Here is a 21,765-nt window from a genome sequence, read left to right as displayed (position 1 = left end):
TGTTTTTTTTTTTTTCAAAAAGTATTGTTTTTAGTTGGGTATAAACTGATAGTTTGCACTATTGAATTTTGTATGTTTTTTTGTTTTTTTTTAAGTATTGTTTTTAGTTGGGTATGAACTGATAGTTTGCACTACTGAATTCTGTATGATTTTTTCAAAAAAAAATTTTTTAGTTGGGTATGAACTGATAGTTTGCACTACTGAATTCTGTATATGATTTTTTCAAAAAAAAAATTTTAGTTGGGTATCAACTGATAGTTTGCACTATTGAATTTTGTATATGATTTTTTTTTTTTTTTTTAGAACATAATATTTTTTTAGTTGGGTATGAACTGATAGTTTGCACTACTGAATTCTGTATATGATTTTTTCAAAACATTTTTTTTTTAGTTGGGTATGAACTGATAGTTTGCACTTTTGAATTTTGTATGTTTTTTTTTTCAAAAAGTATTGTCTTTAGTTGAGTATAAACTGATAGTTTGCACTATTGAATTTTATATATGATTTTTTTTTTTAGAACATAATATTTTTTTAGTTGGGTATGAACTGATAGTTTGCACTACTGAATTCTGTATGATGTTTTCAAAACATTTTTTTTTTTTTAGTTGGGTATGAACTGATAGTTTGCACTACTGAATTCTGTATGATTTTTTCAAAACATTTATTTTTTTTAGTTGGGTATGAACTGATAATTTGCACTACTAAATTCTGTATATGACTTTTTCCCCAAAAAAATGTTTTTAGTTGGGTATGAACTGATAGTTTGCACTACTGAATTCTGTATATGATTTTTTCCCTAAAAAAATGTTTTTAGTTGGTATGAACTGATAGTTTGCACTATTGAATTCCGTATATTATTTTTTTCAAAATATTTTTTTTTAGTTGGGTATAAACTGATAGTCTGCACTATTGAATTTTGTATATGATTTTTTTTTTTTAGAACATAATATTTTTTTAGTTGGGTATGAACTGATAGTTTGCACTACTGAATTCCGTATATTATTTTTTCAAAATATTTTTTTTTAGTTGGGTGTGAACTGATAGTTTGCACTACTGAATTCTGTATATGATTTTTTCAAAACATTTTTTTAGTTGGGTATGAACTGATAGTTTGCACTACTGAATTCTGTATGATTTTTTCAAAACATTTTTTTTTTTAGTTGGGTATGAACTGATAGTTTGCACTATTGAATTTTGTATGTTTTTTTTTTCAAAAAGTATTGTTTTTAGTTGGGTATAAACTGATAGTTTGCACTATTGAATTTTGTATGGGTTTTTTTTCCAAAAAGTATTGTTTTTAGTTGGGTATGAACTGATAGTTTGCACTACTGAATTCTGTATATGATTTTTTCCCTAAAAAAATGTTTTTAGTTGGTATGAACTGATAGTTTGCACTATTGAATTCTGTTTATGATTTTTTTTAAACATTTTTTTTTTGTTGGGTATGAACTGATAGTTTGCACTACTGAATTCTGTATATGATTTTTTCAAAACATTTTTTTTAGTTGGGTATCAACTGATAGTTTGCACTATTGAATTTTGTATATGATTTTTTTTTTTTTTTAGAACATACCGGTAATATCTTTTTAGTTGGGTATGAACTGATAGTTTGCACTACTGAATTCTGTATATAATTTTTTTCAAAACATTTTTTTTTAGTTGGGTATGAACTGATGGTTTGCACTACTGAATTCTGTATGATTTTTTCAAAACATTTTTTTTTTTTGTTGGGTATGAACTGATAATTTGCACTACTAAATTCTGTATATGATTTTTTCCCCAAAAAAATGTTTTTAGTTGGTATGAACTGATAGTTTGCACTATTGAATTACGTATATTATTTTTTTCAAAATATTTTTTTTTAGTTGGGTGTGAACTGATTGTTTGCACTACTGAATTCTGTATATGATTTTTTTTTAAACATTTTTTTTAGTTGGGTATGAACTGATAGTTTGCACTACTGAATTCTGTATGATTTTTTCAAAAAAAAAAATATTTTTTTTTAGTTGGGTATGAACTGATAGTTTGCACTATTGAATTTTGTATGTTTTTTCCCCCAAAAGTATTGTTTTTATTTGGGTATGAACTGATAGTTTGCACTACTGAATTCTGTATATGATTTTTTCAAAACATTTTTTTTTAGTTGGGTATGAACTGATAGTTTGCACTATTGAATTTTGTATGGGTTTTTTTTTCCCAAAAAGTATTGTTTTTAGTTGGGTATAAACTGATAGTTTGCACTATTGAATTTTGTATGGGTTTTTTTTTCTCAAAAAGTATTGTTTTTAGTTGGGTATGAACTGATAGTTTGCACTACTGAATTCTGTATGATTTTTTCAAAACATTTTTTTTTTTTTTTTAGTTGGGTATGAACTGATAGTTTGCACAACTGGATTCTGTGTATTATTTTCTCACAAGTTAAATTTGCACAAAGAAGAAAGTTTTGGTGCTGTTCTTAGTCATGGAGTGCAGACCTATGGTCAGGTCACAAAATCCAGGTCCAGGAGCTAATCGGGTCTGAATTTACTGTTATATTTTCCCAATAGATAATGAATTTTCCCAGGTCCAACACAAGAGGCACGCTTCTTAAGTCAATCACAAAGTTTCCACCTCTTGATCTGTTCAATATTCATGGGCCATATTGTTGGACTTGAAGCGCTGCTCGGTCCAAGATGAGGCCTGCAAGTGTGCCGCTCATTAATCAAGCTGCCAAAAACAACAACACCTTTCCTAATTAGGACATTTTGCTTTCCTAGCCGGTGATGAATTGTCCCTGGAAGGTGTTTGGTGGACTCCAATCATGATGAACATGTGCACAGATGGGGGCCGAGACCACTTCCTTAATTACCAAAGGGACTTCCTGCTCTTCAAATGAAGACTTGCTTTTATTCACCTCCTAAACATGCACCATACATCGGAGGACACAATCTTACACTTTTAAAAGGAAACATGGCACTTCCAGGGAGCGCAGACCTCCGCCAAGGCTGGACTCAAGTCCGCATTGTTGTGCTCGGCCCTAGGTCTTGCTTGTCATTTTCACCCTGGCTGTTTTTGAAGTGGTGAACAAAGGGAGCTGCCTGCGACCTGATGGTCATCACGGATGACTGGATGGACGTGTTTGACGCACTTATGAAGTGTAAATACTCACTGAAAAGAAAAATATGTACAGTATTTGTGTCTGGATGTCCACCGGGGAAAAGTCCGACTGACTCTTAGACTACGAGGAGTTCTGGAGGACTCTCCCCGTAGCAGTACTTGGCTTGAGGGTTCCGGTACGTGTTCTCGTGTTGGACACTCTGCAAGACACCAGTGTGTGCTGATCAGACAAATGCAAACTACTAAGGGTCCTTGGGTGGCTCCCTGGAAGAGATGCGCGGTTTGCGGACACAACCGCGGAGTCCGCGGATTATCCGCGGATCGGGCGGATGAAATTAAAAAAAATAAAATTTTATCCGCGCGCGGGTCGGGTCGGGCGGATTAATTAGATATCTTTTTTTTTTTTTTTTTTTTTTTTTTTTTTTGCGGGTGGCAGTTAAACCAATTGGGAAATATATATACATAGTTAAATGTTGTTACCCACATACGAAAAACGAGCAGGCACCTGCAGCATATGCCACAACAGAAGAAAAAAAAAGAAAAGAGATGGACACTTTTACGGAGCGGAGAAGGGACGCCTCGCCGGGGTCCGGGACCGAGGCCCCTTCCCCCGAGAGGGCCCCACCGGGAGCCGTAGCTGAGGCGATCCGCGAGAAGGGCCCGACGCACGTCCAGGGTCACCACCGCGCCCACCGCACCGACACCCCGCCTCGTCCGCTTTCGCCGCGGCCGGCGTCACGCGCAGCAGGTAAGCAGCTTACCTGCCCGCCACCCCCGTGGCCGGGGGCTCGTAACACGGGTCACTCCGCGCGCTCCGCCCGCGCAGCTTACCTGCCCGCCACCCCTGTTGCCGGGGGCGCGTAACAGGGGTCACTCCGCGCGCAGTGCGCTCACGAAAGGGGTGGGGCTCACCCTGGTTGATATAGAGAGCAGGACGGTGGCCATGGAAGTCGGAACCCGCTAAGGAGTGTGTAACAACCCACCTGCCGAATCAACTAGCCCTGAAAATGGATGGCGCTGGAGCGTGGGCCCATACCTGGCCGTCGCCGGCAGCGAGACGCGCTTGGAGGTGCGCTCAGCGCGGCTCCCATATGATTGCGCACTGGTGTGCGTCTGGGTCGTGACAGCGTGGCACGCGCAAGTCTGTGCTGCATTGGATCAGTCTCCTTTCTTTAACAGGCAAAAGCTTTATAACCTCACCATACCTGCCAACTTTTAAATCAGAAAAACCTAGTAGCCAGGGTCCAAGGGCTGCAGGCCCCGGTAGGTCCAGGACAAAGTCCTGGTGGAGGGTTCAGGGCTTCGCCCCCCGACGCAAAATGATTATTAGCATTCAGACAGGTTAAAATGTTGCTAAAACCATCACTTTTCTATCAGTCACAGTGACTTTTCAAAACAAAAATATTACAGCAAAAATCATATGGGTTGATTGGCATGTTTATTCTGTAAGCTAACTTCAATAGTTTGAAATTATTTTGACAGTTAATGCCAGTTATCCTGTCAACCTTTCACAAGACTTCAATTTGTTAATTGAAAGTATAAATAGTATAAACACTTTTTACAGTAAACAAATGGTAAAACAGTACTAAACAATTCCATAAAAAAAAAAATTGGTGTCATTATTAACTTTCTGTCCAAGCTTGTATAATCTACTGCCTTGTTCAATTGTAAAAAATATTCTGTGCCTAAAATTCACATTTCTATCACAATTATCATACTGTAAACATGGTAAGCTAACTTCATTAAAATTAATAGTCCTGTCAATAGCATGGAATTACAATTCAAATGTAGTTTTTTTGTAAGCCTTTCAAAAGAATTCAAAATATGAAAAATTCATGAAAAGTAATTTAAGCCATCAGACACTTGAAAAGTGGCACATCACATCTCTAATGTAATCATTTGAACTTTTCAACAGAAATAGCACTGCAAAAATATTAAGGACATACTTCTGTATTTTGGTAGTTATGCTGTCAACATTTAACAAGATTTCTTCAACTTGGACTTGAAAGCATAAATAGTATAAACACTTTTAACAGTATGTCGTGCTGTGAAATACAGCCGACAGGATTGCGCACCAAACACGAAGCAAGGCCATGGTGCAGGAGAACAAAGGACTTCTTTCATTTAAGGTTTGTGATAAACCATCAAACTCATTCGTTAAAAGGACTCTATAGTAATATAAAGCGAATTTTTCTGGACATTATCATGCAAGAAAAGTTTATTTTTGGGATCACGATCACCGCGTAATGATTTTTAAAGGTTGCATGACAAACATTTAACTGTCCCATGTGATCAGCCAGTGCGATTGGAAGTCCATGCTCAATTATTGCCTCCGTAAATAAAACTTCGGCATTTATCACATCCAAAGAATCTGTTTGGGCGACGAAAAACGTTGAAAGTTTTCCACTTGTATCGCTAGCAACGGCATTAGACTTGTGTTTTTTTGTCCCAACGTGGTCTTTTACATCGCTAATTCCTCCGTGTCCGATCGAAAAATCTTGTCTGCACAAGGTGCAATTCGCGTAGTTTTCACCCTTTTTTTTATTTTTTTATTAATATTAGATATATAACAACGGGCGGATGGCGGGCGGGTGCAGTTCTGATCAAACGTTACATCGGGTGGATGGCGGATGGTTGACGACTTTCTGACGCGGTTGCGGATGAAATAAATTGCCTATCCGCGCATCTCTACTCCCTGGGGACTAGCTACTTGTATCCAAGAAAGTCCAAGGTCTCAGACTGTCTCAGACACACACAAAGAGGACTCAGCCCCGAAAGGTCACAGGGCCATCTCACCACTCAAAGGAGAACTGCATTTTTGGGGGGGATTTTGCCTATCATTCACAATCCTTATCTAAGACAAGAACATATGTTTTTGTTTTTAAATAAACACTAGCAAAAGCCTCCATACACGCTTTAAGTATTTATGTAATGTAGTATCATTCATAATAACATGTAATATATACATGATGTAAGTATATATGTCATGTAGTAACATTCATAATAACATGTAATATATACATGATGTAAGTATATATGTCATGTAGTAACATTCATAATAACATGTAATATATACATGATGTAAGTATATATGTCATGTAGTAACATTCATAATAACATGTAATATATACATGTTGTAAGTATATATGTCATGTAGTAACATTCATAATAACATGTAATATATACATGATGTAAGTATATATGTCATGTAGTAACATTCATAATAACATGTAATATATACATGATGTAAGTATATATGTCATGTAGTAACATTCATAATAACATGTAATATATACATGATGTAAGTATATATGTAATGTAGTAACATTCATAATAACATGTAATATATACATGATGTAAGTATATATGTCATGTAGTAACATTCATAATAACATGTAATATATACATGATGTAAGAATATGTCATGTAGTAACATTCATAACAACATGTAATATATACATGATGTAAGTATATATGTCATGTAGTAACATTCATAATAACATGTAATATATACATGATGTAAGTATATGTGTCATGTAGTAACATTCATAATAACATGTAATATATACATGATGTAAGTATATGTCATGTAGTAACATTCATAATAACATATAATATATACATAATGTAAGTATATATGTCATGTAGTAACATTCATAATAACATGTAATATATACATGATGTAAGTATATATGTCATGTAGTAACATTCATAACAACATGTAATATATACATGATGTAAGAATATGTCATGTAGTAACATTCATAACAACATGTAATATATACATGATGTAAGTATATATGTCATGTAGTAACATTCATAATAACATGTAATATATACATGATGTAAGTATATATGTCATGTAGTAACATTCATAATAACATGTAATATATACATGATGTAAGTATATATGTCATGTAGTAACATTCATAATAACATGTAATATATACATGATGTAAGTATATATGTCATGTAGTAACATTCATAATAACATGTAATATATACATGATGTAAGTATATATGTCATGTAGTAACATTCATAATAACATGTAATATATACATGATGTAAGTATATATGTCATGTAGTAACATTCATAATAACATGTAATATATACATGATGTAAGTATACATGTCATGTAGTAACATTCATAATCACGTTATATATACATGATGTAAGTATATATGTCATGTAGTAACATTCATAATAACATGTAATATATACATGATGTAAGTATATATATGTCATGTAGTAACATTCATAATAACATGTAATATATACATGATGTAAGTATATATGTCATGTAGTAACATTCATAATAACATGTAATATATACATAATGTAAGTATATATGTCATGTAGTAACATTCATAATATGTATATACATAATGTAAGTATATATGTCATGTAGTAACATTCATAATAACATGTAATATATACATGATGTAAGTATACATGTCATGTAGTAACATTCATAATCACGTTATATATACATGATGTAAGTATATATGTCATGTAGTAACATTCATAATAACATGTAATATATACATGATGTAAGTATATATGTCATGTAGTAACATTCATAATAACATGTAATATATACATGATGTAAGTATATATGTCATGTAGTAACATCCATAATAACATGTAATATATACATGATGTAAGTATATATGTCATGTAGTAACATTCATAATAACATGTAATATATACATGATGTAAGTATATATGTCATGTAGGAACATTCATAATAACATTTAATATTGATTTATTTTGCTTATTTTAAGCATACGGCGGCGTATTAATTTCACAGACGAAATGACAATCCAGAAACTTATATTTTTGAGCCTGAATATAAGGAGGACGATCTACAAGTTTCAGAAGCTGACGGATCTAGCAAGGAGCAGTATTGTGCTAAACAAAAAATACAAACCACAAACATAACTAAACAATCGCTTACAGTACAATGTCTGCTCTCACTGGGATGCCGACTGATGGGATGTTTATATCTTCCTTTTTTTTAGATGAAACAGTGTAGTCCCATTAGCTGCATTGTTTGCCACCTTGTTCTTGCCCTATTTTACCATTTAGAATGTATAGAAAAAGAAAATCAAACGTGTTCTTGTCTTATATAAGGATTGTGAATAATGAACAAAATTCCCCCCAAAAATGCAGTTTCCCTTTAAGGTCACTGGGATCCACAAAAAGGGCCATGTCAGCAGTAAAGGTCCACGGGTTGTGCCAAAAAGGACTGAACCACAAAGGCCCAAGTGGACCCAAAAGGGAAACCAGATTAAAGGGGAACTGCACTTTTGCCTAAAATGACATCTAGGTTACAAGTTATATTAAAAATGAAATTAGACATAAACAGAATAAACATCATAAACAGTATACCTTACCTTAGTGAGGGGGGTGTGAAATCACATGACATCATTATGTCATTTGTCATGAAATATTCTGACAAAATAAACGCTATATACAGGTAAAAGCCAGTAAATTCGAATATTTTGAAAAACTTGATTTATTTCAGTAATTGCATTCAAAAGGTGTAACTTGTACATTATATTTATTCATTGCACACAGACTGATGCATTCAAATGTTTATTTCATTTAATTTTGATGATTTGAAGTGGCAACAAATGAAAATCCAAAATTCCGTGTGTCACAAAATTAGAATATTACTTAAGGCTAATACAAAAAAGGGATTTGTAGAAATGTTGGCCAACTGAAAAGTATGAAAATGAAAAATATGAGCATGTACAATACTCAATACTTGGTTGGAGCTCCTTTTGCCTCAATTACTGCGTTAATGCGGCGTGGCATGGAGTCGATGAGTTTCTGGCACTGCTCAGGTGTTATGAGAGCCCAGGTTGCTCTGATAGTGGCCTTCAACTCTTCTGCGTTTTTGGCTCTGGCATTCTGCATCTTCCTTTTCACAATACCCCACAGATTTTCTATGGGGCTAAGGTCAGGGGAGTTGGCGGGCCAATTTAGAACAGAAATACCATGGTCCGTAAACCAGGCACGGGTAGATTTTGCGCTGTGTGCAGGCGCCAAGTCCTGTTGGAACTTGAAATCTCCATCTCCATAGAGCAGGTCAGCAGCAGGAAGCATGAAGTGCTCTAAAACTTGCTGGTAGACGGCTGCGTTGACCCTGGATCTCAGGAAACAGAGTGGACCGACACCAGCAGATGACATGGCACCCCAAACCATCACTGATGGTGGAAACTTTACACTAGACTTCAGGCAACATGGATCCTGTGCCTCTCCTGTCTTCCTCCAGACTCTGGGACCTCGATTTCCAAAGGAAATGCAAAATTTGCTTTCGTCAGAAAACATGACTTTGGACCACTCAGCAGCAGTCCAGCTCTTTTTTTCCTTAGCCCAGGTGAGACGCTTTGCGCGCTGTTTCTTGGTCAACAGTGGCTTGACACGAGGTATGCGGCAGTTGAAACCCATGTCTTTCAAGCGTCTCTTGGTGGTGGATCTTGAAGCACTGACTCCAGCAGCTGTCCACTCCTTCTGAATCTCCCCCACATTTTTGAATGGGTTTTTTTTCACAATCTTGACCAGGGCGCGGTGATCCCTATCGCTTGTACACTTTTTCTGACCACAGTTTTTCCTTCCCTTTGCCTCTCCATTAATGTGTTTGGACACAGAGCTCTGAGAACAGCCAGCCTCTTCAGCAATAACCTTTTGTGTCTTTCCCTCCTTGTGCAATGTGTCGATGGTTGCCTTTTGGACAGCTGTCAAATCTGAAGTCTTCCCCATGTTTGTGTAGGCTTCAGAACTGGACTGAGAGACCATTTAAAGCCCTTTGCAGGTGTTTTGAGTTAATCAGCTGATTAGTTTGTGGCACCAGGTGTCTTCAAAATTTAACCCTTACACAATTTTCTAATTTTGTGACACACGGAATTTTGGATTTTCATTTGTTGCCACTTCAAATCATCAAAATTAAATGAAATAAACATTTGAATGCATCAGTCTGTGTGCAATGAATAAATATAATGTACAAGTTACACCTTTTGAATGCAATTACTGAAATAAATCAAGTTTTTCAAAATATTCTAATTTACTGGCTTTTACCTGTATACATTATATATATATATATATCTCAAGACAAATCCTTGCATTTTTATTTATTAGTAGTATGATCATTTCTTTTTTTTTCTCCTTAAATGATGCCTTTAGCTCTATTTATCCAATTTTGAAGTGTCTTAGCAGGCACAAGACGTTGATACAATGTTGATTATAATACGTACATGTCCTTTAAAGCTGAATTTGAAAGAACATTGCAAAATAGTTGTGCTTGTAAATTGAGACAACGTTGGTGTCCAACGTTGGATCCACGTTGTTGGTTGGGAAATGACCAAATTTCAATGTCACATAAACATCGAAACCAGACATTGAATAAACATCATCAAAAAGCATGTTGTTTCAACGTTGTATTGGAGTTGTAAAATATTGGTTGGAAAATGACCAAAATTCAACGGTCAAATCAATGTCAAAACCCAACATTGAATACGTTTCGTCAAAAGCATGTTGTTTCAACATTGTAGTGGAGTTGTAAAATATTGGTTGTAATATGACCAAATTTCAATGGTCCAATCAACGTCACAACCTGACATTGAATAAACATCATCAAAAAGCATGTTGTTTCAACGTTGTATTGGAGTTGTAAAATATTGGTTGGAAAATGACCAAAATTCAATGGTCAAATCAACGTCACAACCTGACATTGAATCAACGTCATCAAAAAGCATGTTGTTTCACGTTGTATTTGTGTTGTAAAATATTAGTTGGAAAAAAATGACCAAAATTCAACGGTCAAATCAACGTCAAAACCCAACATTGAATACTTTTCGTCAAAAAGCATGTTGTTTCAACGTTGTATTGGAGTTGTAAAATGACCAAATTTCAATGGTCAAATCAACGTCACAACCTGACATTGAATAAATGTCGTCAAAAAGCATGTTGTTTCAACGTTATGTTTGTGTTGTAGAATATTGGTTGGAAAATGACCAAAATTCAATGTTCAAATCAACGTCACAACCTGACATTGAATCAACGTCATCAAAAAGCATGTTGTTTCACGTTGTATTTGTGTTGTAAAATATTAGTTGGAAAAAAATGACCAAAATTCAACGGTCAAATCAACGTCAAAACCCAACATTGAATACTTTTCGTCAAAAAGCATGTTGTTTCAACGTTGTATTGGAGTTGTAGAATGACCAAATTTCAATGGTCAAATCAACGTCGGAACCCGACATTGAATAAACGTTGTCAAAAAGCATGTTGTTTCACGTTGTATTTGTGTTGTAAAATATTAGTTGGAAAAAAATGACCAAAATTCAACGGTCAAATCAACGTCAAAACCCAACATTGAATACTTTTCGTCAAAAAGCATGTTGTTTCAACGTTGTATTGGAGTTGTAAAATTACCAAATTTCAATGGTCATATCAACGTCACAACCTGACATAAATTAAACGTTGTCAAAAAGCATGTTGTTTCAACGTTGTATTTGTGTTGTAAAATTATAATTGGGAAATGACCAAAATTCAATGGTCAAATCAACGTCGGAACCCGACATTGAATAAACGTTGTCAAAAAGCATGTTGTTTCACGTTGTATTTGTGTTGTAAAATATTAGTTGGAAAAAAATGACCAAAATTCAACGGTCAATTCAACGTCAAAACCCAACATTGAATACTTTTCGTCAAAAAGCATGTTGTTTCAACGTTGTATTGGAGTTGTAAAATGACCAAATTTCAATGGTCAATTCAACGTTACAACCTGACATTGAATAAATGTCGTCAAAAAGCATGTTGTTTCAACGTTATGTTTGAGTTGCTCAACGTCAGGACCTAATTGGACTTGTTCTCAACGTTGTTTCAATGTCTTGTGCCTGCTGGGATCTTAAAAGCGGTCAACAATGGGACACACCCCCGCTTGACTTGCTGTACTCCTACATTTGATGCTTTGTAGTGTGAATACATTCCACTTTCATCTTTTGTCAGTTTCCCCTCATTTCAGTGAGCATTTGGGCTTTCCTCCAGAAGGGAACCATCAGTTTTATCCACGTCCGTACAAGGACAACTGTGAGACCTCTACGCAGGTCTTCATGGACCTTGATTTGTGGACTGGGGACTATTCAGGACTAATCAGGCGTTTGATTGGGGTGGACTTACTTGCGAGGACGTGCGACACTTGGCCAGGCACAGCTCAAAGATGTCCTCCACGGCGACAAAGAGGTTCTGGAAGCCCTCGGCGGCGCGGTTTAGGAAGCGCTCGAGGAGAGGTTGCTGAGGATGAGATGAACAAATGTCTAAGTACTGTCACCGTTAGGGATGTAACGATTAGCGGTATTGATGGTATCACCATTTCAAATTAGAACTAGCGTAAAACGGTGATTGATAGACACAAACGCTAATCGCTGGGTGGCAGCTAGTGTCGCTATTCTCTAGCTAGCAGCCGCATAGCACCACGAATGGGGCGGCCTCGACTCTCAGTCCACCTGTGACCATGTCGTCGATCCGCCTCCACAAGCCCAGCGTTACTATCACATGCAAAAAAAACCTGCGCAACCTCTCGGGCGTCAAAGTATTTCTGGGCAAGCTACTGAACCCCCAGTTGCTCCCAATCCTGCATCGTCAGTAGGTGAATAAAAAACAGCGTCAAAGCCCCTAATCGCTATCCAATAGTGCCCATAGCGATGCTAATTGCTAGCTAGCAGACAGCGCCCATAGTGTCGTTAATCGCTAGGTAGCAGATAGCGCCCATAATGCCGTTAATCACTAGGTAGCAGATAGCGCCCATAGTGCCGTTAATCACTAGGTAGCAGATAACAGCCATAGTGACGTTAATCACTAGGTAGTAGATGGCGCCCATAGTGCCGTTAATCACTAGGTAGCAGATGGCGCCCATAGTGCCGTTAATCACAGGGTAGTAGATGGCGCCCATAGTGCCGTTAATCACTAGGTAGCAGATAGCACCCATAGAGCCGTTAATCACTAGGTAGCAGATAGCAGCCATAGTGCCGTTAATCACAAGGTAGCAGATAGCAGCCATAGTGCCGTTAATCACTAGGTAGCAGATAGCAGCCATAGTGCCGTTAATCACAGGGTAGTAGATGGCGCTTATAGTGCCGTTAATCACTCGGTAGCAGATGGCGCCCATAGTGCTGTTAATCACTAGGTAGCAGATAGCAGCTATAGTGCAGTTAATCACTAGGTAGCAGATAGCAGCCATAGTGCCGTTAATCACTAGGTAGCAGATAGCACCCATAGTGCCGTTAATCACTAGGTAGCAGATAGCACCCATAGTGCCGTTAATCACTAGGTAGCAGATAGCGCCCATAGTGCTGTTAATCACAGGGTAGCAGATGGCGCCCATAGTGCCGTTAATCACTAGATAGCAGATAGCAGCCATAGTGCCGTTAATCACTAAGTAGCAGATAGCACCCATAGTGCCGTTAATCACTAGGTAGCAGATAGCGCCCATAGTGCTGTTAATCACAGGGTAGCAGATGGCGCCCATAGTGCCGTTAATCACTAGGTAGCAGATAGCGCCCATAGTGCTGTTAATCACAGGGTAGCAGATGGCGCCCATAGGGCCGTTAATCACTAGGTAGCAGATGGCGCCCATAGTGCCGTTAATCACTAGGTAGCAGATAGCACCCATAGTGCCGCAAATCATTAGGTAGCAGATAGCAGCCATAGTGCCGTTAATCACTAGGTAGCAGATAGCACCGATAGTGCCGTTAATCACTAGGTAGCAGATGGCGCCCATAGTGCCGTTAATCACTCGGTAGCAGATGGCGCCCATAGTGCCGTTAATCACTCGGTAGCAGATGGCGCCCATAGTGCCGTTAATCACTCGGTAGCAGATGGCGCCCATAGTGCCGATAATCACTAGGTAGCAGATAGCAGCCATAGTGCCGTTAATCACAGGGTAGTAGATGGCGCCTATAGTGCCGTTAATCACTAGGTAGCAGATAGCGGCCATAGTGCCGTTAATCACAGGGTAGCAGATGGCGCCCATAGTGCCGTTAATCACTAGGTAGCAGATAGCAGCCATAGTGCCGTTAATCACAGGGTAGTAGATGGCGCCCATAGTGCCGTTAATCACTAGGTAGCAGATAGCAGCCATAGTGCCGTTAATCACTAGGTAAAAGATAGCACCCATAGTGCCGTTAATCACTAGCTTGGGGCCATGCCGACGCTAATCGCTGTCTAGCGTGCTAGTCGCTGGCTATCTTAAACGCTAACATGCATTAATGTATTTTAAACAGTTAAAATCTTTGTGTGGGTAAGTCATTTTTCAGACCGTTCAACGATACAGTGACGATAACGATACATTTTGCCGACAATAATCGTGTCACGTTATGTTTGCGGAAACAAAACGGCGCAAGGACTTAAAAAAAAAATCCCGCGAGACCTGAGCAAATCTCGTGAGACTTCAGCGAGGTGAGCATCTTCGGTGTGATGCCAGCACAGAAGGGGCAACTTGAAAGATGGCGCTACCTTGTCGGGCCGCAGGCAACAAGACACGCAGTACTTGAAAGATGGCGTTACCTTGTCGGGCAGCAGGCAACAAGACACGCAGTACTTGAAAGATGGCGCTACCTTGTCGGGCCACAGGCAACAAGACACGCAGTACTTGAAAGATGGCGTTACCTTGTCGGGCCGCAGGCAACAAGACACGCAGTACTTGAAAGATGGCGTTACCTTGTCGGGCCGCAGGCAACAAGACACGCAGTACTTGAAAGATGGCGCTACCTTGTCGGGCCGCAGGCAACAAGACACGCAGTACTTGAAAGATGGCGTTACCTTGTCGGGTCGCAGGCAACAAGACACGCAGTACTTGAAAGATGGCGCTACCTTGTCGGGCCGCAGGCAACAAGACACGCAGTACTTGAAAGATGGCGCTACCTTGTCGGGTCGCAGGCAACAAGACACGCAGTACTTGAAAGATGGCGTTACCTTGTCGGGTCGCAGGCAACAAGACACGCAGTACTTGAAAAATGGCGTTACCTTGTCGGGTCGCAGGCAACAAGACACGCAGTACTGGAAAGATGGCGTTACCTTGTCGGGCCGCAGGCAACAAGACACGCAGTACTGGAAAGATGGCGTTACCTTGTCGGGCCGCAGGCAACAAGACACGCAGTACTTGAAAGATGGCGTTACCTTGTCGGGCCGCAGGCAACAAGACACGCAGTACTTGAAAGATGGCGTTACCTTGTCGGGCCGCAGGCAACAAGACACGCAGTACTTGAAAGATGGCGCTACCTTGTCGGGTCGCAGGCAACAAGACACGCAGTACTGGAAAGATGGCGTTACCTTGTCGGGCCGCAGGCAACAAGACACGCAGTACTTGAAAGATGGCGTTACCTTGTCGGGCCGCAGGCAACAAGACAACCAGTACTTGAAAGATGGCGCTACCTTGTCGGGCCGCAGGCAACAAGACACGCAGTACTGGAAAGATGGCGTTACCTTGTCGGGTCGCAGGCAACAAGACACGCAGTACTGGAAAGATGGCGTTACCTTGTCGGGCCGCAGGCAACAAGACACGCAGTACTGGAAAGATGGCGTTACCTTGTCGGGGCGCAGGCAACAAGACACGCAGTACTTGAAAGATGGCGCTACCTTGTCGGGTCGCAGGCAACAAGACACGCAGTACTTGAAAGATGGCGCTACCTTGTCGGGCCGCAGGCAACAAGACACGCAGTACTTGAAAGATGGCGCTACCTTGTCGGGCCGCAGGCAACAAGACACGCAGTACTTGAAAGATGGCGCTACCTTGTCGGGCCGCAGGCAACAAGACACGCAGTACTTGAAAGATGGTGTTACCTTGTCGGGCCGCAGGCAACAAGACACGCAGTACTGGAAAGATGGCATTACCTTGTCGGGCCGCAGGCAACAAGACACGCAGTACTTGAAAGATGGCGTTACCTTGTCGGGCCGCAGGCAACAAGACACGCAGTACTTGAAAGATGGCGCTACCTTGTCGGGCAGCAGGCAACAAGACACGCAGTACTTGAAAGATGGTGTTACCTTGTCGGGCCGCAGGCAACAAGACACGCAGTACTTGAAAGATGGCGCTACCTTGTCGGGCCGCAGGCAACAAGACACACAGTACTTGAAAGATGGCGCTACCTTGTCGGGCCGCAGGCAACAAGACACGCAGTACTTGAAAGATGGCGCTACCTTGTCGGGCCGCAGGCAACAAGACACGCAGTACTTGAAAGATGGCGCTACCTTGTCGGGCCGCAGGCAACAAGACACGCAGTACTTGAAAGATGGCGCTACCTTGTCGGGCCGCAGGCAACAAGACACGCAGTACTTGAAAGATGGCGTTACCTTGTCGGGCCGCAGGCAACAAGACACGCAGTACTTGAAAGATGGTGTTACCTTGTCGGGCCGCAGGCAACAAGACACGCAGTACTTGAAAGATGGCGTTACCTTGTCGGGCCGCAGGCAACAAGACACGCAGTACTTGAAAGATGGTGTTACCTTGTCGGGCCGCAGGCAACAAGACACGCAGTACTGGAAAGATGGCATTACCTTGTCGGGCCGCAGGCAACAAGACACGCAGTACTTGAAAGATGGCGTTACCTTGTCGGGCCGCAGGCAACAAGACACGCAGTACTTGAAAGATGGCGCTACCTTGTCGGGCCGCAGGCAACAAGACACGCAGTACTTGAAAGATGGCGCTACCTTGTCGGGTCGCAGGCAACAAGACACGCAGTACTTGAAAGATGGCGTTACCTTGTCGGGCCGCAGGCAACAAGACACGCAGTACTTGAAAGATGGCGCTACCTTGTCGGGTCGCAGGCAACAAGACACGCAGTACTTGAAAGATGGCGCTACCTTGTCGGGCCGCAGGCAACAAGACACACAGTACTTGAAAGATGGCGCTACCTTGTCGGGCCGCAGGCAACAAGACACGCAGTACTTGAAAGATGGCGCTACCTTGTCGGGCCGCAGGCAACAAGACACGCAGTACTTGAAAGATGGTGTTACCTTGTCGGGCCGCAGGCAACAAGACACGCAGTACTGGAAAGATGGCATTACCTTGTCGGGCCGCAGGCAACAAGACACGCAGTACTTGAAAGATGGCGTTACCTTGTCGGGCCGCAGGCAACAAGACACGCAGTACTTGAAAGATGGCGCTACCTTGTCGGGCCGCAGGCAACAAGACATGCAGTACTTGAAAGATGGCGCTACCTTATCGGGCAGCAGGCAACAAGACACGCAGTACTTGAAAGATGGTGTTACCTTGTCGGGCCGCAGGCAACAAGACACGCAGTACTTGAAAGATGGCGCTACCTTGTCGGGCCGCAGGCAACAAGACACACAGTACTTGAAAGATGGCGCTACCTTGTCGGGCCGCAGGCAACAAGACACGCAGTACTTGAAAGATGGCGCTACCTTGTCGGGTCGCAGGCAACAAGACACGCAGTACTTGAAAGATGGCGCTACCTTGTCGGGCCGCAGGCAACAAGACACACAGTACTTGAAAGATGGCGCTACCTTGTCGGGCCGCAGGCAACAAGACACGCAGTACTTGAAAGATGGCGCTACCTTGTCGGGCCGCAGGCAACAAGACACGCAGTACTTGAAAGATGGTGTTACCTTGTCGGGCCGCAGGCAACAAGACACGCAGTACTGGAAAGATGGCATTACCTTGTCGGGCCGCAGGCAACAAGACACGCAGTACTTGAAAGATGGCGTTACCTTGTCGGGCCGCAGGCAACAAGACACGCAGTACTTGAAAGATGGCGCTACCTTGTCGGGCCGCAGGCAACAAGACATGCAGTACTTGAAAGATGGCGCTACCTTGTCGGGCAGCAGGCAACAAGACACGCAGTACTTGAAAGATGGTGTTACCTTGTCGGGCCGCAGGCAACAAGACACGCAGTACTTGAAAGATGGCGCTACCTTGTCGGGCCGCAGGCAACAAGACACACAGTACTTGAAAGATGGCGCTACCTTGTCGGGCCGCAGGCAACAAGACACGCAGTACTTGAAAGATGGCGCTACCTTGTCGGGCCGCAGGCAACAAGACACGCAGTACTTGAAAGATGGCGTTACCTTGTCGGGCAGCAGGCAACAAGACACGCAGTACTTGAAAGATGGCGCTACCTTGTCGGGCCACAGGCAACAAGACACGCAGTACTTGAAAGATGGCGTTACCTTGTCGGGCCGCAGGCAACAAGACACGCAGTGCTTGAAAGATGGCGTTACCTTGTCGGGCCGCAGGCAACAAGACACGCAGTACTTGAAAGATGGCGCTACCTTGTCGGGCCGCAGGCAACAAGACACGCAGTACTTGAAAGATGGCGTTACCTTGTCGGGCAGCAGGCAACAAGACACGCAGTACTTGAAAGATGGCGCTACCTTGTCGGGCCACAGGCAACAAGACACGCAGTACTTGAAAGATGGCGTTACCTTGTCGGGCCGCAGGCAACAAGACACGCAGTGCTTGAAAGATGGCGTTACCTTGTCGGGCCGCAGGCAACAAGACACGCAGTACTTGAAAGATGGCGTTACCTTGTCGGGCCGCAGGCAACAAGACACGCAGTACTTGAAAGATGGCGTTACCTTGTCGGGCCGCAGGCAACAAGACACGCAGTACTGGAAAGATGGCGTTACCTTGTCGGGCCGCAGGCAACAAGACACGCAGTACTGGAAAGATGGCGTTACCTTGTCGGGCCGCAGGCAACAAGACACACAGTACTTGAAAGATGGCGTTACCTTGTCGGGCCGCAGGCAACAAGACACGCAGTACTGGAAAGATGGCGTTACCTTGTCGGGCCGCAGGCAACAAGACACGCAGTACTGGAAAGATGGCGTTACCTTGTCGGGCAGCAGGCAACAAGACACGCAGTACTTGAAAGATGGCGTTACCTTGTCGGGCCGCAGGCAACAAGACACGCAGTACTTGAAAGATGGCGTTACCTTGTCGGGTCGCAGGCAACAAGACACGCAGTACTGGAAAGATGGCGTTACCTTGTCGGGCCGCAGGCAACAAGACACGCAGTACTTGAAAGATGGCGTTACCTTGTCGGGCCGCAGGCAACAAGACACGCAGTACTGGAATGATGGCGTTACCTTGTCGGGCCGCAGGCAACAAGACACGCAGTACTTGAAAGATGGCGTTACCTTGTCGGGCCGCAGGCAACAAGACACGCAGTACTGGAAAGATGGCGTTACCTTGTCGGGTCGCAGGCAACAAGACACGCAGTACTGGAAAGATGGCGTTACCTTGTCGGGCCGCAGGCAACAAGACACGCAGTACTTGAAAGATGGCGCTACCTTGTCGGGCCGCAGGCAACAAGACACGCAGTACTTGAAAGATGGCGCTACCTTGTCGGGCCGCAGGCAACAAGACACGCAGTACTGGAAAGATGGCGTTACCTTGTCGGGTCGCAGGCAACAAGACACGCAGTACTCGTAGACGCTGCAGCAGCCGTTGGCCAGGCAGCTTTTGCAGAAGTGCTGGCGCGTGCTGGGAGCGTTGACGTTGCAGCAGCCGTTCACCAGCAAGTCTTTCCTCTCACACACGTACCCTTGAAGAGAAAAAAACCCATCTTGGTTACAGTCTGGGTGGCGAGGTGATTCCCCCGTCATAATGGAGCCAGCGCTCACCCAGCTCGTCCGTCAGCAGCGTCTTGCCCTGGATGGAGTTCCTGCACTGGCTCATCTGCCGGCTGCTGTTGCCCAGGTTGAAGCGCACCTTCCATGGGATGCGATGGTCCGAGTCTCTAACCTCCAAGAGCGTGCGGTCCCGTATGGTCCGCTCTTCCTGCGCCACACACACACACACACACACACACACACACACACACACACACACACACTCAGAGTCAATAAACAGTATCGCTTCCATTCCAACACACAAAACATACATGGATAGCTGCCTTTTGCAGTATCATTAGTACCAATTTTTCTCTGCGTGTGAGCAGAAAAACACAATCAACAGAAAGTAAACAACTACTGACAGTAATTAGCTTCATAATAGTTTTGACAAAACTATTGGTCGAAGCTTTTTAATTTGAGAAAAGCTTCGATTAAGGCTGAAACGACGCGTCGACGTAGTCGACGTCATCGGTTACGTAAATACGTCGACGCCGTTTTTGTGCGTCGCATATTTACGTCACACTACTGTCATGGCGGAGCGCAAAGCAGACGATGCGAGCGAGGGGAAAAAAGCACGCCAAAAGTCGTCAAAAGTGTGGGAGTATTTCAATAAACGGCCTAATAATGTTGTTGTATGCACACTGTGTCGAGCGGAAATGGCCTATCATAGCAGCACAACGGCTATGAACGAACATTTGAAAAGAAAACCCCCGACAGCGTTCTTGCCATCAACCATCAAGAAGTCAATCGTCCGCGTGCGTATACGTTGTCATCATTACACAAAAACATGAATGTGTCATTTGTATCTGCGTTGTAAATTCATAAACTAAAGCACCGTTTCGCTCTGAGAGGCGCGTTTGGCGTGCCTGTTCAGTGTTTACAAAGACGCGCTCCTCTTTAACGCTGTGGAGAGGCGGCGGCGGCCAGCGAGCGGCGAGGCGGGGCGCGCCGGGAGCGACGCCGCAATCGTGCCCAGGTGCGCGATCCGCGCAGTTGGAAGAGAAAAGACTTTGTGTAAAATTAAAAGATTGTAAACCTGGCAAAGCCGTCTGGCGTTCAGTCTGTCGGTCCTGAAAGAACCCCACGGCACAAGACGTGTCACAAACGCTAACGTTAATTAGTTGTGCAAATACCTTTTACAACATTAACAGTTACATATACTATGTACAAACCAACAATTAACTTTCACTTTAATCATACTATCATTGTTGTGTTATTAAGCAAAATAAGCAATACTTTTACTTTTGTTGAAATGTTTACACTGTACACTTTTTTGTATTGGATGTTTAGCTTTATTTTTGCACATTTTAGCAAATAAGCAATACTTTTACTTTTGTTGAAATGTTTACACTTGTTACAGAATATTTCCGTTTTGCACTTTTTTGTATTGGATGTTTATCTTTATTTTTGCACATTTTAAAGCAAAATAAGCAATACTTTTACTTTTGAAATGCTTATACTATTCCAGAATATTAAGATTTGCACTGGATGTTTACTTTTATATTTGCACATTAAAAAGCAAATAAGCTACTTTTAATTTTGCTAAATGTTAAAAGTTTTAAATGTTTACATTGTTACAGAATATTTTGTCATGTTGTTGTCAATGTTGACTGAGTGGCCATACTTTTTTTTTTGTAAATAAAAGCCATGCCTTTTGAAAAAACTGGCCTACATTTATTTTTTCCTCTTCATTTTCAATTTAAAAAAAAATCGGTAAAAGGAAAAATAATCTATAGATTAATCGAAAAAAATAATCTATAGATAACCGATTAATCGAAAAAATAATCTATAGATTAATCGATAGAAAAATAATCGTTAGCTGCAGCCCTAGCTTCGATCAATCGTTTAATGATTGAAATAAAGATTTATAACATTTCTACCACATGGTAAAACAAGTTGACTAGAAGGAAAAAGATGGTAAAAGACGGTAAATAATAATTAGAAGGCAACACAATGTAAATGGAAGGTTATAGGAGTGAATTAAAGGTAAAAGAAGGCAAAAAGGGTAAAATAATGTGAAAAAAGTTAA

General features: G+C 41.8%; 1 protein-coding gene across 1 annotated transcript in view; it reads right to left on the bottom strand.

Moving 5' to 3' along the window:
* Positions 1–2,866: 2,866 nt before the first annotated feature.
* The window catches only part of spring1 (SREBF pathway regulator in golgi 1), a 25,140-nt gene continuing 6,241 nt past the window's right edge, over positions 2,867–21,765 (bottom strand). The window contains exons 2-5 of the mRNA XM_061980074.2: positions 19,746–19,902; positions 19,515–19,666; positions 12,285–12,398; positions 2,867–3,296 (exon numbers count right to left, since the gene is read on the bottom strand). Of these exons, the coding sequence (XP_061836058.1) occupies positions 3,213–3,296; positions 12,285–12,398; positions 19,515–19,666; positions 19,746–19,902 (507 nt within the window). The 3' untranslated portion in view covers positions 2,867–3,212. The remainder of the gene's footprint in view (positions 3,297–12,284; positions 12,399–19,514; positions 19,667–19,745; positions 19,903–21,765) is intronic.

Source organism: Nerophis lumbriciformis, linkage group LG20, assembly GCF_033978685.3.
Source record: "Nerophis lumbriciformis linkage group LG20, RoL_Nlum_v2.1, whole genome shotgun sequence".
NCBI lineage: Eukaryota > Metazoa > Chordata > Actinopteri > Syngnathiformes > Syngnathidae > Nerophis > Nerophis lumbriciformis.
The sequence above is the reverse complement of the archived record's forward strand: the minus strand, read 5'-3'. Positions and strand labels throughout refer to the sequence as shown.